This window comes from Leptonotus elevatus, chromosome 2 (genome assembly GCF_054856555.1).
Source record: "Leptonotus elevatus isolate MCC_2025b chromosome 2, RoL_Lele_1.0, whole genome shotgun sequence".
NCBI lineage: Eukaryota > Metazoa > Chordata > Actinopteri > Syngnathiformes > Syngnathidae > Leptonotus > Leptonotus elevatus.
The window spans coordinates 43,215,170-43,231,064 of NC_141240.1; the positions used below are offsets into that span (position 1 = coordinate 43,215,170).

Sequence of the window (15,895 nt, forward strand, 5' to 3'; positions counted from 1 at the left end):
TTTGTTGTGTTCCATCAACATTTCTTTTGCGATTTGTCACTTTCAGCGGTACTAATGACAACGCACCCACTTCTCCCGTCCACAGGACGCCCCTCATCGCCGCCGGAATCATCGGCGGCCTTTTCGTCATCGTCATTGTGGCGCTCGGCGTCGCCGTCTATGTTCGGCGAAAGAGCATCAAGAAGAAGAGGGCCTTGCGCCGCTTCCTGGAGACGGAGGTGAGGACCGTGTTTTATAGCTGCATATGTTATTATTGTTCCGTTCCGTCTTCAATTCCGCTTATCCGGGGTCGGGTCGCGGGGGCAGCAGCTTTAGCAGGGAAGCCCAGACTTCCCTCTCCCCAGCCACTTCAGCCAGCTCCTCCGATGGGATCCCAAGGCGTTCCCAAGCCAGCCGTGAGACGTAGTCTCTCCAGCGTGTCCTGGGTCGTCCCCGGGGCCTCCTGCCGGTAGGACATGCCCGGAACACCTCCCCAGGGAGGCGCCCAGGAGGCATCCGAACCAGATGCCCCAGCCACCTCAACTGGTTCCTCTCAACGTGGAGGAGTAGCGGCTCGACGCTGAGTCCCTCCCGGATGACCGAGCTTCTCACCCTATCTCGAAGGGAGAGCCCGGCTACCCTGCGGAGGAAACTCATTTCGGCCGCTTGTATCCGGGATCTCGTTCTTTCGGTCATGACCCACAGCTCGTGACCATAGGTGAGGACAGGAACGTAGATCGACCGGTAAATCGAGAGCTTTGCCTTTCGGCTCCGCTCCTTCTTCACCACAACGGACCGATACAGCGTCCGCATCACTGCAGACGCTGCACCGATCCGTCTGTCGATCTCCCGCTCGAACCTCCCCTCACTCGTGAACAAGACCCCAAGATACTTGAACTCCTCCACTTGGGGCAGGACCTCATCCCCGACCCGCAGAGAGCACTACACCCTTTTCCGACTGAGGACCATGGTCTCGGATTTGGAGGTGCTGATCCTCATCCCAACCGCTTCACACTCGGCTGCAAACCGCTCCAGCGAGAGCTGGAGATTGTTATTATTGTACACAGGTGAAAATGAAAACCTTTTTGTTCTGTCATGGGCATTGTGCTTGAAAATTGGGACTTATTTTTCCCTTGCTTTGTATCCTGAAGTTTCTTTCTCCAAGTATCAGCTAGTTTCTCTGCAAGATCTTTTTTGTCAACATCATCTTAAAAGAGGTTTGCTATAATAACATGGAGGTGATTACTTAAGAGTACATTTCATTTACACACTCAGTGCAAATGAATGCTGTCGACCCGAGGGGAGAAAATTGGGTAAAAAAAAAAAAAAATCCTTAGACATCCCTTTAGAGTCAATTTAGATTGTTACTATTAATTACAGCTAACCAGGCGAGGAAACATCCTTGTGCTTTTTTGTGAATTTCCCTTGAAGAGCACTGTCCATGCATCACTTCCATGGATCACGTCTGTGTTGCCGCACATGCGCACACCTCAGGGTCGTTCAGTAGCGTCATCGCCGCAGGCCCCGCAATTAGTCCACAGGAGTCCGCTTGTTATTCCACTTGTAGGCAGCTGTCAGGTTGCAGAGGAGGTCAGTCGCAGAAAACTTTCTACCCGTCCATCATAATCGGCTCGCAACGGCCACTGGACATTCGTGCATAAAGGCACGCTAACAGACGGGTGAGGAAGAATGCAACAAAACCACAGAAAGTCCATCCATTTATTATATAAAATGTGTTATCATTGGGGTGACTTGTGAGTTCACCAACCAGCAAAATTGTCTTTTAATTGTCTGTATAATGCAAATATACAGTAAGTAGGACAAACTGAAATTCCTGAGCTCATGCGGGACACCTTTCGTCAAGAGTTTGGAGTGTTTCTGTGAGTGTTGACTCGATGTGCGATCTAGTTCACCCCGCTGGTGTTTGATGGGGTTGATGTCAGGTTCAGGTTTTACCACCACATACTAATCCAATCATTACGGACCTCGGTTTGTTAAGAGAAAAGCACGTTTCCCAAACTCTTGCATTTAAAGCATTGTGCAAAAAAAAAAGCGGTTTGGTTTCAGGGGCTTCTTCAAAAACTACAAGAGACATGTTTGAAATATACATCATCAATGGATGCTCCTTTCAAGGTGAAGATAGGGGAAAGGCGGAGTTAAAAGAAGAATGAGTCACAGGGGAGATAGAAAAATGGGTTCGCAGATCAAAACTGAGACGGGAAAAAAACAGATGAGATACAGCAAGAAAAGACTGCGAATGGCAAAACAAAGGAATGAAATAAGTGTACTTTGCAAGTCAACAGTCTTCACAGCATGCTTGATATTGAAATGGTGGCTGCGTCTTCAGATCCCCGTTTGACAGCGTGTACTTGAGGCATCTTTTTCTCAACCGACACCAAAAGTGAGCTCTCTGTTTCACCCTCTATGCCAACAAAAAAAGAGACAACAGGGCGGACACTCAGCCCTTAGCCTTCATCCAGACACTCTTGATCTCAGTCATCAGGGTCTGTTACTTGGTTGAATTGAGGATCGAAGTCCAGTGTGCAGTTTCATCAGCCTAAAAGAGCCTTGGGAAAGTGTCAAACTGACAGTGAGGACTGTGGACGGCCCTCGTATGCTAAGAAGGCAAACGCTTGAGTAAGCAGAGGAAGAGTTTGAGAGATGCGAGAGTGGAGCCTTTTTGCTACTAGAACCTTTTTTTTTTTTTTTACCCCAGAATTGAGACATGTTGGACAATTATATGTATTCACAATTATATGTGAATATTATTTTGGGTTCCAGCATCCAGCAAAGTACAATTTCCTTGACTTCATATCTCCAAAATGACTACTTTTCAGCAAATCAAAAATCTGGCATCTGGCTTGAGTTACCAAACACTGCATCAATCAAGTTTGCTACGAGACTTTATTTTGCTATCACATAGGATCGGATAATTTGGTGGTACATTTATCTGATTTATCTCCAGGCAGCATGGGTTCAGTTCCCGCTCGATGATGGTCTGAATGGTTGTCTGTCACTCCACGCGCCCTGCGACTGACAAGCGACCTGTTCAGGCTGTCGTCTGCCCTTTCCCCAAATGCAGACAGAATGAGCTCCAGCGCCGCGTGATCGTGAACACGATAAGCGGCGTAGCGAATGGATGGATTTGTATGATATATTGTTGTGCACCAACATCAACACGACACCACCGCAAAATCGTGTTCAATCGCTAATTCGCTTTACAATTTTTTTTTTTTAACAATGATAAAATATTTATTTACAGTCATTTCTGGACTATAAGGCGCACCTGATTATAAGCCGCGCCAGCTAAATTTGGGGAATACTCGAGTTTGTTACACATATAAGCCGCAGGTGTTTGAATGTTACCGCACCGGGTTCCCGCTACTTTCTTTTCCACAATGAGGGCGCAAATTGTCTCGCTCTGGTTCTGTCTTTACTACTGTATTTGGGCTCACTTGACGCTCTTGCGCTTCCTTTAAAGTGCGCCCCCTTGTGATCTGATGGATCAGCCGCACCTTTGTGTTAGCCGCAGGGTCGAATGCAGGTGAAAAAAGTAGCGGCTTATAGTCCAGAAATGACTGTGCTTAAAGAGTTGTGAGCTGATCTGGATTTCTTTTTGCAGATCTCTTTCACATCGAAAAGTTGATGTGCAACGCTTTCGCTCATTGCAAGACTTCTGACAGCCACTGCATGATTTCTATTTCAGATATGGCGCACATAAGATCAAATGAATAAATCCAGTACAATTCAAATAGCAGCAGCTACAGCAACCGTCAAACATGGCGGTCCTCATATGTTGATGAATTATTCCACATTGAATTCATATTTCACAAACACAACGTTAATCCGAGTACCCAGTTTTGACTCGTGTTTTCACATCCAATACATTCTTGTTTTATAAATGTTTGGGTTTATTTCCCCTTGAAATGGTAGAACACATCGCCAACGCCCTCAAAGTCTTCCTACCAGACAAAAAGCCTTTAATACTTCACAAAAGCAATCGATACTTAGCAAAAACAATCGACCGCGGTTACATTATCGTAACAAGTCAAATAATTTGTTAAATAGGCCGAAATGAATTCTCGTCCTGCCGAGCATTGCAAAGATCCGTTTTGAGCAAAACAGACTTCGCTTACCAAGTATAGTTTACGTTATTGTCTAAATAACATCCAGACTTTCAATCTCAAGGCCACACAACTCTCGTACAGTGAAGGAAAAGGCGGAGTTTTAAAACATCTGTCAGGAGAGTTCGATTTTTTTTCAAGCTATTTTCAATACTGTAGATTAGTTAATAATGCATAAAAACCAATAGTATAAATTTGTGAAAATGTGAAATTAATCACATTTGGATTCACGAGTTTTTTCGCCCAACAGCGCCGATTTAAAATGAGTCTGATTTGCAGTCATTTCAATTATTTTGAGGCAGATTCATGTCACTGGAATTCAACACCATCGTCAATTATGTTATAATAATTCAAAGAGGAGCAACTGGTAATTCATCTTCACTGTCAATTCATTTTGTTTGCGTACGTTCACATTTTTAATTGGTTTTGCATTATTATAACATCTGAAGGCGGTTGGCGTAAAAAAAAAAAAAAAAAACCTCAAAGCACCCAGTAATATAATTGTTATGATGCTTGTTGAATAAGTTTGGATTTGAGAGTGTTTTCCTGAAGACAGAACAACTCGCCACTTTTTCATTTCCCAACAAATCATCCGGCGAGGAGTGAAAATGTACACCTGTGTGTTCACTAATGCATGAAGGTTATTAATTTTGCAAGCCTATTCTTGTTTGACGCTTGAGCACGTAGCTTATTTGCCCGGCCAAAATCGGATGGATTTGTATGATATATTGTTGTGCACCAACATCAACACGACACCACCGCAAAATCGTGTTCAATCGCTAATTTACTTTTTTTTTTAACAATGATAAAATATTTATTTACAGTCATTTCTGGACTATAAGGCGCACCTGATTATAAGCCGCGCCAGCTAAATTTGGGGAATACTCGAGTTTGTTACACATATAAGCCGCAGGTGTTTGAATGTTACCGCATAGGATAGGAACTTTGTTATGATGCTTGTTGAATAAGTTTGGATTTGAGAGTGTTTTCCTGAAGACAGAACAACTCGCCACTTTTCATTTCCCAACAAATCATCCGGCGAGGAGTGAAAATGTACACCTGTGTGTTCACTAATGCATGAAGGTTATTAATTTTGCAAGCCTATTCTTGTTTGACGCTTGAGCACGTAGCTTATTTGCCCGGCCAAACTCGGATGCCCCCCCCCCCCCCCCCCCCCGGCGGCGGCACCAGTGAAGCTCATTTAGCCGAGGCACGGTGCGTTATTAGCCAGTAAATAAAGTGGCGCCGCAACTGCGCGAGCTGAGACGAGCCGGAGAGAATCTCATCTGCGGCCATGGCCGCGCATTCCATTTAGCGTTCTCAGTCCTGAAGCGCTCTCGTCGGCTCTCGTGGCGGCTCGCGTCCCGGCCCGCGTCCTAATGAAACAATAACAGCTACGGCCTGTCGCCATTTGTTCTGATTACAGCTTGATCACGCCGTCGACTCGCTGCCGCCTCCCTCTCGCGCCCCTCTGACTTTCTTTGTTCCACGTGCCCTGCATGATCAAACGCGTGCATGGATGCTAATCATGCTCTTTTGCCCAAATACCATGCGGATTTGATGGATGATAACCAGCCTGGACAAAAACCCTTCCCATTTATTTTTCACATTTCTGAGCTCCCAGTTATTAAATAATAGATACTTTTCTGTCACATTCATATAGTGGAAACCTTGAAGGTTGATCTTCCGAAGTAATTTTCCCATTACGCTTGGAACATTGAACTCTTTAAAGGTCTTTTCAACAGTAGAGGCACTTTGCATTCTTAGCAACCCTTCAAGTGTAGTTAACCGATGTGTATTGATAATAAATGATGTGCTCTGCTTCCCCCTTCGTTTTTATGACAAAGGACAGATGCATACATAAGGCAAGTAAAGAAGTATGCATAAAGATGCATCGCATAAATTGCCATTTTTAGCATTGTCGTTGCTGTGAATAGCATAATAGCATAAGCATAATAAATTGTGTTTTCCACACAAAAAAATGGAGGTTGCCAGCCCACAAAAAAAAAAAACGTAAAATATTGCTGAAAGTGGAAAGGGTGTTTACTGCTTGGGAGGAGAATCTCTTCAAATCTCATCCCAATGTTATCTGATGGGGTTGAGGTCATGGCCTTGAAATTCTTCCACAGCAAACTCATCCAAGTATTCCTTTGCCTTGTGTACTGTAGATAAGATAACATAAGCTTTATTTGTCCCACTGCGGGGACGCAGGAAACAAAACATGTGTTGTTAGCCACGATTCCGGGAAACGAGTAGGCTTGCCTCCCGGAAGTCCCTCTCACGTCGGTCAGCAACGTAGCGCTGTTAGCTTGTCCGTCTTGTTGGGGTGAGGTCGAACGTTCCCGTAAAGATCGACGGGAGGGACGGCCTGACATCGTCTCTTCCTTCCTCGACGCCTCCTTCCCATTCCATCACCCGTGTCTCCTTGATCCCAAATAAATATGTCCTTGTTTAGCAGAGATGGGACGTAACGAAGTACAACTACTTTGTTACTGTATTTTAGTACTTTGTACTTTCCTGACTATTTATTTTTTAGACTACTTCTTACTTTTATCCGTTACATTTTAACATGAGTATCTGTACTTTTTACTTGATACATTTTCAAAACAAGGTCGTTATTTTTGTTTTTAAATGCATGAAAACGATGAAAATACTCAAATAGAAAACGCAGCACATCCTAGCTTGTGATTGGCTCCACGACATGATGTCATGACGTGTGATTGGCTAGATTAGAACAACCGTAAATATGTGTGCAATGCGTGCCGCCCCAACAGAGGATCATTTCAACTTGATAGCAAGTCAGAGTTTTTGCTTCATTAGCTAATATCCTTCAAATTGCCGTAGCAGGAAACATCCAGTAAAAATACTTTTTACTTCGACTCGTCAAGTACATTCCAAAGCCTGTACTTTTTTTACTTTTACTTGAGTAATTATTTGAGCGAGTACTTTACTTTTAACAAAGTTGTTTTTTACTAGGGATAGACCGATTATAGGCCGGGCCGATTATCGGTGCAGAGATCTGTCAAAATACCAAATATCGGCATCTGCCATTTTACGAATCTGAAGGTCGATAGGTGAGCTAATTTAGGGTTTTCATCAGGATTTGTCAAATGTTCACAAACAAACAATTTGCAAAGATCTTTTGAGACCCTTTATGACCCCTGACAAAAAAAAACAAATTAGTTATATGCATTTGTTGCTCAGTGTGATACAGGGAACTTTTCATTTATGGATGTATTGAAATTTCCACTTTATAAAAAAAGTATGCAGACACTGGGAACTCCTCAGACTTTTTATTTAAAAAAAAAAATTATATTTATATATATATATATATAATTATGTTGAAATTTTGGAAAACTTTATATACAGTAGAAAACGTTAGGGAACTATTTACTTTTTTTTACTATTTAGCTTAGCACAAGCTGATGACCCTCGAAGCTCCCTTAAATTGTTATAATTTGTAAAGAAAGATGTCAATTCTTAATCTGTTTGAAATTAAAAGATTATTTTTTTAACGTAAATTTTTTCTCTTTTATTGCAAATTAATATCGGCTTGAAATATCGGTTTCCTTGACTACTAATAATCGTATCAGCCTATCACTATTTTTTTTACACAAGCAATTGTACTTTTACTCAAGTAGAGAATGTCAGTACTTTTCCCATCTCTGTTGTTTAGAATGCAAAAGAAACGCACCAAGGTGCGAACAAATGAGACGGAACAAGAAAGTCAACAGTCAACAGGCTGCAGTAAAAGAAAAGGGCGATCTCAAATCTCAAAATGTTTCAATAAAGTTTTGAAGAGTAGAATAGTTTTTCAATGTTACCAGAAAGAGGAAGAAATGTGATTGTAGGAGAACTAAGAGGTCTATAACAGCCCCAAATTGATGAATTAATTGCTTAAGTTGATTTTCCCAGCTCGGCCCGCTAACCTACTTCCTGCAGTGACATCACAGCGGGTCTCTGCTTTCGGCCCGAGTCCAGGAAGCAACAAATCACCGGCAGGCTGCCGGCCAAGTCATCTATTCTGTGCAGGCGTTTTCACAGCTCTTATTGCGCTGATGGTTTTATGTCACGTCGAGTGAGGGTTTGAGTGGCTGACCAGCTGATGTATGGTCTCATTATATTGTTTGATGGCCGTGGTTGAGCGGCGTGATTATGCTGCTGATAAACCGCGGCGCGCCACCGGCCTCCGATAGGCTCATTAAGACGCGCATCGATCGGACACGCCGACTCCTTGTGTGCGAGAGATGTGTGTGCGTTGCGCTTCGGTTTTGGGTGGCCGCTGGATGTCAATAAAGCTTTGCCAATAATTTTGTGAGGACGGCGGTTCTATTTGCTGCCTGCTTGGATTTCTGTCTGGCTCTTAGTTACCCTCGGTTTAGCTCCGTTACAGGTGAAGTCGTGCTTCTTTAGATGAAAAGGGCCGAGGTTCTGTAGACCGGCGAGGCGCGTGGCTGGCCAGCTGCTTGGAACGCGGCTCGGTGTCACCTTTCACGGGATGCCGGGTGGCGCCAAGGGAGCTCGTCATAAACGTTGGCACGGAATGGTTTGGTATGTGCACAGCTGGTGAGATACGATTCTTTGTCTGCTGTGCTAGCAGCTAACACCCGGCACATTTGTTCAGCACGGGGCATGCTCCCGCCAATGTCGGAAATGTTCACACCCGAGAAATATTTGTGTGTGCAGTTTGTGTGTGAGTTCCAAAATCGTTGATATCACGTTGCGACAGTCACTGATTTTGAATGTTGTTTTATTTTCGTTTGCCACAAATCATCAGAAGTTGGCATTGAGTCCGTTTGTCGGATTTTCCTCCATCACGAATGGACGATATAGCGTTTCGCAGCTGTCTGTTTATGCATTCATTACTTTAGTGCTCAGTTTGTGTATTTTATGTCAGGCGTGTTGTTGGACAGCTACAATGTCTGAAAGGGTCTGAGGGAACTTCTGCCCGGGTCCGTTTGACTTTACTGCTCGCTATTAGGGATGAGTTTAGAAAATCGAATAATCAATATCAAATCGATTTTCCTTTTTGAGTCTGATATCGATTCATAAAGCCATGAAGCGATTATTTTAATATCTTTGTCCCATAAATTCGTAAGGCCTTTTTGTATGTTTTCTTGAAATTTACATGAATTAAAAATACGATCTTACATTTATGAAAGACCTGACTTTTAGCATGTTAAAACAATTTGGAATCTTTTTAATTTATATTTACAATTATTGAATATTAAAAGATTTATTATAATTATTGAATATTAAAAGATTATAACAGCAATTTGACCAGCTACTGCCTCCGCAAAATGTAATTTGTAAATTAATGTTTATGGAGATTTTATCACATGCTTGCTATTTAAGAAGAATTTATGTTTTATAATTAATCAATATTGGATTGAAGTGAATCGGATTGAATTGGGGAGGGTGGGGGGTTGAATCGAAGTGAACTCTTATGAATCGAAATCGAATCGATTGAGGAAATTCGAATTGATACCCGCGGTTCACCCTTCCAGCGGCTCTAAATGCGTCGTTTAGCATTTATAGCACAAAAGACGTCAGATTGCAGTTTTGGGCATCAGGTCTGCAAGATGAAGAGTTGGACTTGACGCCATGTGTGTGTTTTGTCAGCTGGTAGAACCCCTGACCCCCAGTGGAACAGCCCCCAACCAAGCCCAGCTGCGCATCCTGAAGGAGACAGAATTGAAGAGGGTGAAAATTTTGGGCTCGGGAGCGTTTGGGACCGTCTACAAGGTAAGCGAGCCGGGAGCCGACATTTAAATTGCGCACCGCGTTTATTGAGAGCCAGAGTCTTGGATTGTTAATAACGGCTCCATTTTCCAGGGCATCTGGGTCCCGGAAGGTGAGACGGTGAAGATCCCAGTGGCTATTAAAATCCTAAACGAGACCACGGGCCCCAAAGCCAACGTGGAGTTCATGGACGTGCGTATTCCTGCCGCCTGCCACTTTGTTGGATTGCACACTTGGCTGTAAATTTTTATGAAAGTAGCATCTCAGGGATAAAAAAAAATGAACTGCCAAGACTGGATGAGACTATTAAAAAACACCACTTGTTTATGATATGTGGCTTCTCTGGAGTCCCGCCAGGCTAGAGAACTTTTTTGTTTTTATCACCACTTCCTCTCTTTTTTTGACCAATTTTTCTCTTCACACTCTCTCGATTTCACGGCCCCCATTTTCGGAGTCTCCGTGTTCTCCTCACCTCCCCCGCCTCTCCTCACTTTTTTTTTTACCCTCTGTCTCTCCTTCGCTCCTCGTTCCTCCCAGCGGGATTCCGCGTCCATCCGCAGCCAATATGCCCGCTTTGTCGGCTTGTTAAACAGCAATCTAAAGGCAGGCTCACGCCTCGCCACTAAGAAGCCCGCCACTGGAGTGCCCGGCGCCGAGCACGCGCGCTCATTCTTGCGCACGCACGCACGCACACACGCAGCACAACAACAACAACAAACAAACAAATGTTCCCCCGGGCATGATTTCGCTAGCGATGGCAAATATTCGAATATTGAGTGACCGGGTTTATTATTGGCGTGCATGCAGAATGCAAAAAAACATGGATATAGTGCAGTAATAGTACACGCTATATTTTGTTGCTGGCATGTGTAAGATGAGTGTGTATGTGTGTAACAAAAAATGAGTGAGATGGGAAAATAGGGTCATCTCGCCTGTAATGGAGGTCAATGTTCAGGAAGATGGGAGAGGAAGCAAAACACACAGCGACACTCTCGGGAACTCCACACTGGAGTAGAAAGCAAGAGTTTAGTCATAATGCAAAATGTACAACTCCGGCAACCTTTGATAGCCGTCCCTATGTTTTTTTCCTTGTCGTCTTCTTTTAGCCCCCCCCCCTTTTTTTTCCCCTTTATCGTCCTTGATATGGATGTGCTCAGAGAGGCAACATTCTTGGGAGGGAGGGAAGCAGGTGGTTCAATGGTTCAATTTCTTCTGCATGCTCTAGCATAAAAAAAAAAAAAAAAAAAAAAAAAATTAAAAACGTATAAATACGTTTTTGGGAGTGCAGGACAGGTCATGAAGTCGCAGCACTTTGAAATGGAGGCGTTTCTTTGGCCTGTGGCGCCCCCGCTGTTCAGAATTAATCTACTGCCTCCCACGTTCCCGCCAAGCTCCCACGGAGCTTCTATATTTAAAATGGCACCTCATCAACGCGGCGCCGCAGCGAGGTGAAAGGTGCGCGACTCTCATTCAGATCTTGCCGTGGCCTACATTTAATTGTGCCGGTGCAACATTTATGAAAAGTGCGTGTGAAATGTAGATGGGGAAAGGTTGTCTGTGCCGCTTTGAAGAGGCTTTCTGTAGTGTTTTCTTAAATTGAGAAGAATACTCCGCCGGCAAGACGCCGCATGCAAATTCAGTCAGAAAGCCGTCTTCATTTATGCATCCATCTCCACCCCCACTTGGAATACAGCGCGCAAGTATCCATGCATAATAGATACACGGACAGGCGCTGAGTTCTACGGTGAAAACAGAAGCTGATATTTGTTGACAAATCCACGTGACGGCTAACAAACGCGTCAGGCGCGCCAAAACTGCAACCCCGCGAGCGCAAGCCGAGCACCTCGCTGTATTCCGGATGGAGCATTCTCGTCCTTTTTAGTTGCTATTTGTCTTTCACCCAGGAGGCGCTGATCATGGCCAGCATGGAGCACCCCCACCTGGTGCGCCTCTTGGGGGTGTGCCTGAGCCCCACCATCCAGCTGGTGACTCAACTCATGCCGCACGGATGCCTCCTCGATTACGTGCACGAGCACAAGGACAACATTGGCTCGCAGCTGCTGCTCAACTGGTGCGTCCAGATCGCCAAGGTGGGTGACTAGTTTGCGCCTGCGTCTGAGATTGTCAAAAAGGTGCGTTAACTCTCATTGACTGGCAGCCATTTTCACCGAAGCAACCCCCCTTCGCTCCCGGCTGCTTGACTGGATTTGGACTGATTTTGCAAGGCCCACAGAATATTCTGTTCCATTGCTATAAAAAAAATGGAACCGGCCAAAAGAAAGATTAGAGTCTCTTCTTTCATCGGAAAAGAAGAAGTATATTTGTATCTGTTTCCGTTTTGCAGCAATTAGCATCAGAATATAGCTAAGTTTCATCGTTATTCACAAACCTGGTGAAAACACTGGCAAAAAAGAGCTTGTTGCAACATGGCCCTGGTTGATCTCTTATACTCTGTTGCCACCTTCGGGACATTTTTTATAATAACTACCATGGCTTTAAGTGACCACTTCATGTCAGAAGCTGCATCAAAGCCTTCTGCATGCTGCATAACAAAAAAAAATTAAAAAAAAACATTTTAAAAAAGTATAAATACGTTTTTGGGAGCGCAGGACAAAGTATTAAAAACGTATTTATTTATTTTTTTGCTGTCATTAGTGTATTTTAGCAACTTGAAGATAATTCCAGCATTAATTTCATTGTGCTTTTGCTCATTTTGAAGATTTTGACAGTTTCACCTGAAGTGTACAATCAGGGGCTGAAAACGCGTTTAAAGCAATAAAAAGTTCATTTTGGCTCTCACACCTTAAAAAAATAAAATAAAAAATGAAAAAAACGTATTTATGCGTTTTTCGGTTTTAATGAGTTAATAACTGATCAGTACAGTCTGTACCACCTTCATACTTTTATTGGCGCTAGAATGGTTGCAGTCTACTCTAGATTACCGCCATATGGCAAAAAATGTAATGTGCCAATGAATTTATTTTGGCGTTAGACTGAAAGCATTTGAGCTCGTCATTGAAGATGAATATGAGACGAGGTCAGCAAGACAATTTAGAAGATAGCATTATTTGTTTGTCGCAAAAGGCCACATTTTAGCTGAGAATCTTCAAACAAAATATGCTTAAAAGGTGGAAGTGAAATACGACCAAATACGACCGGTTTAGGTGAACGGTATGAGATTTTTTCTAATAGGTTTTCTGGTGAGCTAACAAATACACGCGCGCACGCACGCACGCACATACACATACTCACCCACACACACACACACACAAAAATAAATAAATAAATAAATAAATAAATAAATAAAAAATAAAAATAAAAAAAGCAATGATGATGACATTTCCGAATGAACAATACTGAGCTCTTAAAAAAATTTTTTTATTGCACTCAAGTTTTGGTAACACTTAACTCATTTGTTCCCATATTTTTTTTAAACGTTCTATTTTAAATATTACCATGATCCCCCAAAAACGTATTTATAGTTTTTTTTATGTTTGTTTGTTTTTTATGCTAGGGCATACAGAAGGCTTTGATGCAGCTTTTGTCCTGAAGAGGTCGCTTAAGGTAATGGTAGTTGTTACAAAAAACGGCCAGCAGATGGCAGCAGAGTATAGGAGATCAACCAGGGCCATATTGCAAAAAAAGCTATTTTCCCCAGCATTTTCAACAGATTTGTGAATAATTGCTGCAAAACGGAAACGGAAATATACGGAAAAAAAGAGAAAAAAAAAAAGTAAAAAAAAGAAAAAAAAAAAAGAAAAAAAGAAATACGACCAAATAGAGCGCATTCCACGACAGGTGGAAGACGTTGGTACGTTCCGCTAATGCTCTTTCTTGATGTCAATTCATCGTCACTTCTGGGATGGGACACTAATGGTTGGGGTTAGTATTGGACTTTCAGTCAGGTTGCACATGTTACGTCTTCACATGGGACACGAATTGAGGTTGGGAAGCGGCTGAGGTTGAAGTGCGGTTGGCGTTACAAAACATTTAGTTTAACGCTAAAGCAACGACTGGCCTGCTAGCTCAGTTCGGATAGGCGCTCGTCTTCCAACCAGACGGCCCGGGTTCAAATCCAAGGTCCTCCCGTTGTGGTTCAGTTGACTACTTTTTGCTATTTACATGGCAGGTAGGGGTCGCTAAACTAAATTGGCACATTTCCAAATGATCTACGTGGTCGTATTGTGTTGGAGGAATGTCTCGGACATTTTGTGCCTGCGTGATGAAGCCATTCGTTTGCTTGCATCGTTGGTTACATCAATGTCGATCTGTGAGTGTTTAGCCTTTCCATCACTTTGGTAAAGGTTCATCTTTTCAAAGAACTCTATCGCACTTCTTTTTTTGGGGGGGGGGGGGGGGGGGGGGGGTTATCCCTTTGGGTTCTGCAATTTGGAGCCTGACCTTTCTATTCTTTTTTCTAAAGAGTGGTTTGCATCTATAGCCTTAGTACTTTGTTCAGGAAGTCTTTTTTTAACAGTAGATATTAAAACCTTCTTTCGTACCCTTCGGCATTTGATGTTTTCACTAACAGCTGTCTTTGAACCTTCTTTCCAGCTCTCATGTTGTTTTTGTCCTCAGCTGCTGCTGTTTTCATTCAATCTAGCCGCTCGATGTATCTTACTTAGCATGCCATCCATTTCTTTCTTATTCAGAACCTTCCAAGGGTTTTACTTGCGATGGTCAGTGTTGGCGCAATTGCCCTCATTTGCTTCGCATAATCCCTCATTTTCACAAATGTTTTGTCTGCGGGTGAAAATATGGACAGGTCTCCGGTTTTCATGTTTGTTGCACCTCGAACTGGTGCGAACTTCACAGGCAAAACCCAAATCTGAAACTAACCAGTGACTGGACACCGAAACCCCCTCAACGCCCCACAATCCTCGGCAGCCAACAACAACCTACGCACGCGATGTGTGGGGAGTGGGCCATTGTTTTTCTTGACCTTTTCCTGTCCACGGTGCTAAGAGAAACCATTTTTGGAAGGGGGGGTGGGGTTAGGTTGTCGTACTTGGGTAAAAAAAAAAAAAAAAGTACATTTGACAAGTGATGTCCAAATGTAACAACCTGGACAGAAAAGCTGAAATGTTGATCCCTTGTCCCATATTAATATTTTCATGTCAAACCAGTCTACAAAAAAATTATTGAATGAACGTCACTATTCCAATACTTTCGGAAGGGAGTACAACTATTCACTTTTCTTGCACAGAAGTCCACTTTGGGAGCCACTACACCAGGTAGAGGATTACACGAGTGGCCTGCTGTCCTGTCCTAAAAAAAAACTTACTCGCAATGGGACATCGTTTTTCGAGTAACGTTGTTGAAGTGATCATTTGAGAATGTAAACACTGGCTGAGGTCTAGAAATAAAGTAGTGCATATTGATATTCCTAATTATCATGAGAAATCCTTTACATTATTCGTGTCTTCGTATAGGCGGCACGGCGGCTGACTGGTTAGCACGTCCGCCTCCCAGTGCAAAGGTTGTGAGATCAAGTCCGGGCTTCGGCCTTCCTGGGTGGAGTTTGCATGTTCTCCCCGTGCTTGCGTGGCTTTTCTCCGGGTACTCCGGTTTCCTCCCACATTCCAAAAACATGCATGGCAGGTGAATTGGACACTCCAAATTGTCCATAGGTGCGATTGTGAGTATGGTTGTTCGTCTCTGTGTGCCCTGCGATTGGCTGGCAACCAGTTCAGGGTGTGCCCCGCCTACTGCCCGAAGCCAGCTGGGATAGGCTCCAGCAACCCCCGCGACCCTTGTGAGGACAAGCGGTACAGAAAATGGATGGATGGATGGGTGTCTTCGTATAAATAAGTATCATGAATTTTTAACAATAACATAATAATAACATGTACAGATTACAGGTAATCTGAGCTCATTTGCCATTTGACGTATAAAAACGGATAGCTCTCCACAAGTGGCTCTCGGTTTCAAAAGGATTGGTGACCCCTGCACTACGCTATTAGTGAGCCGCGCTGCTATGATTAGCTGACAGCGATCACCGTCCAACCTGCACAGCCGGCGCATAAAAAAAGCGAGATCAGCATTTCTCC

At 43.4% G+C, this 15,895-nt stretch overlaps 1 protein-coding gene across 4 annotated transcripts in view; it reads left to right on the forward strand.

Moving 5' to 3' along the window:
- The window catches only part of LOC147180124 (receptor tyrosine-protein kinase erbB-4-like), a 327,725-nt gene that overhangs the window by 284,620 nt on the left and 27,210 nt on the right, over window positions 1-15,895 (forward strand). For 3 of the 4 annotated variants that reach the window (XM_086068131.1, XM_086068133.1, XM_086068134.1), the window contains exons 17-20: window positions 86-218; window positions 9,726-9,848; window positions 9,939-10,037; window positions 11,750-11,935. In XM_086068131.1, the coding sequence (XP_085924257.1) occupies window positions 86-218; window positions 9,726-9,848; window positions 9,939-10,037; window positions 11,750-11,935 (541 nt within the window). The remainder of the gene's footprint in view (window positions 1-85; window positions 219-9,725; window positions 9,849-9,938; window positions 10,038-11,749; window positions 11,936-15,895) is intronic. The other variant, XM_086068132.1, reaches the window with a different exon arrangement.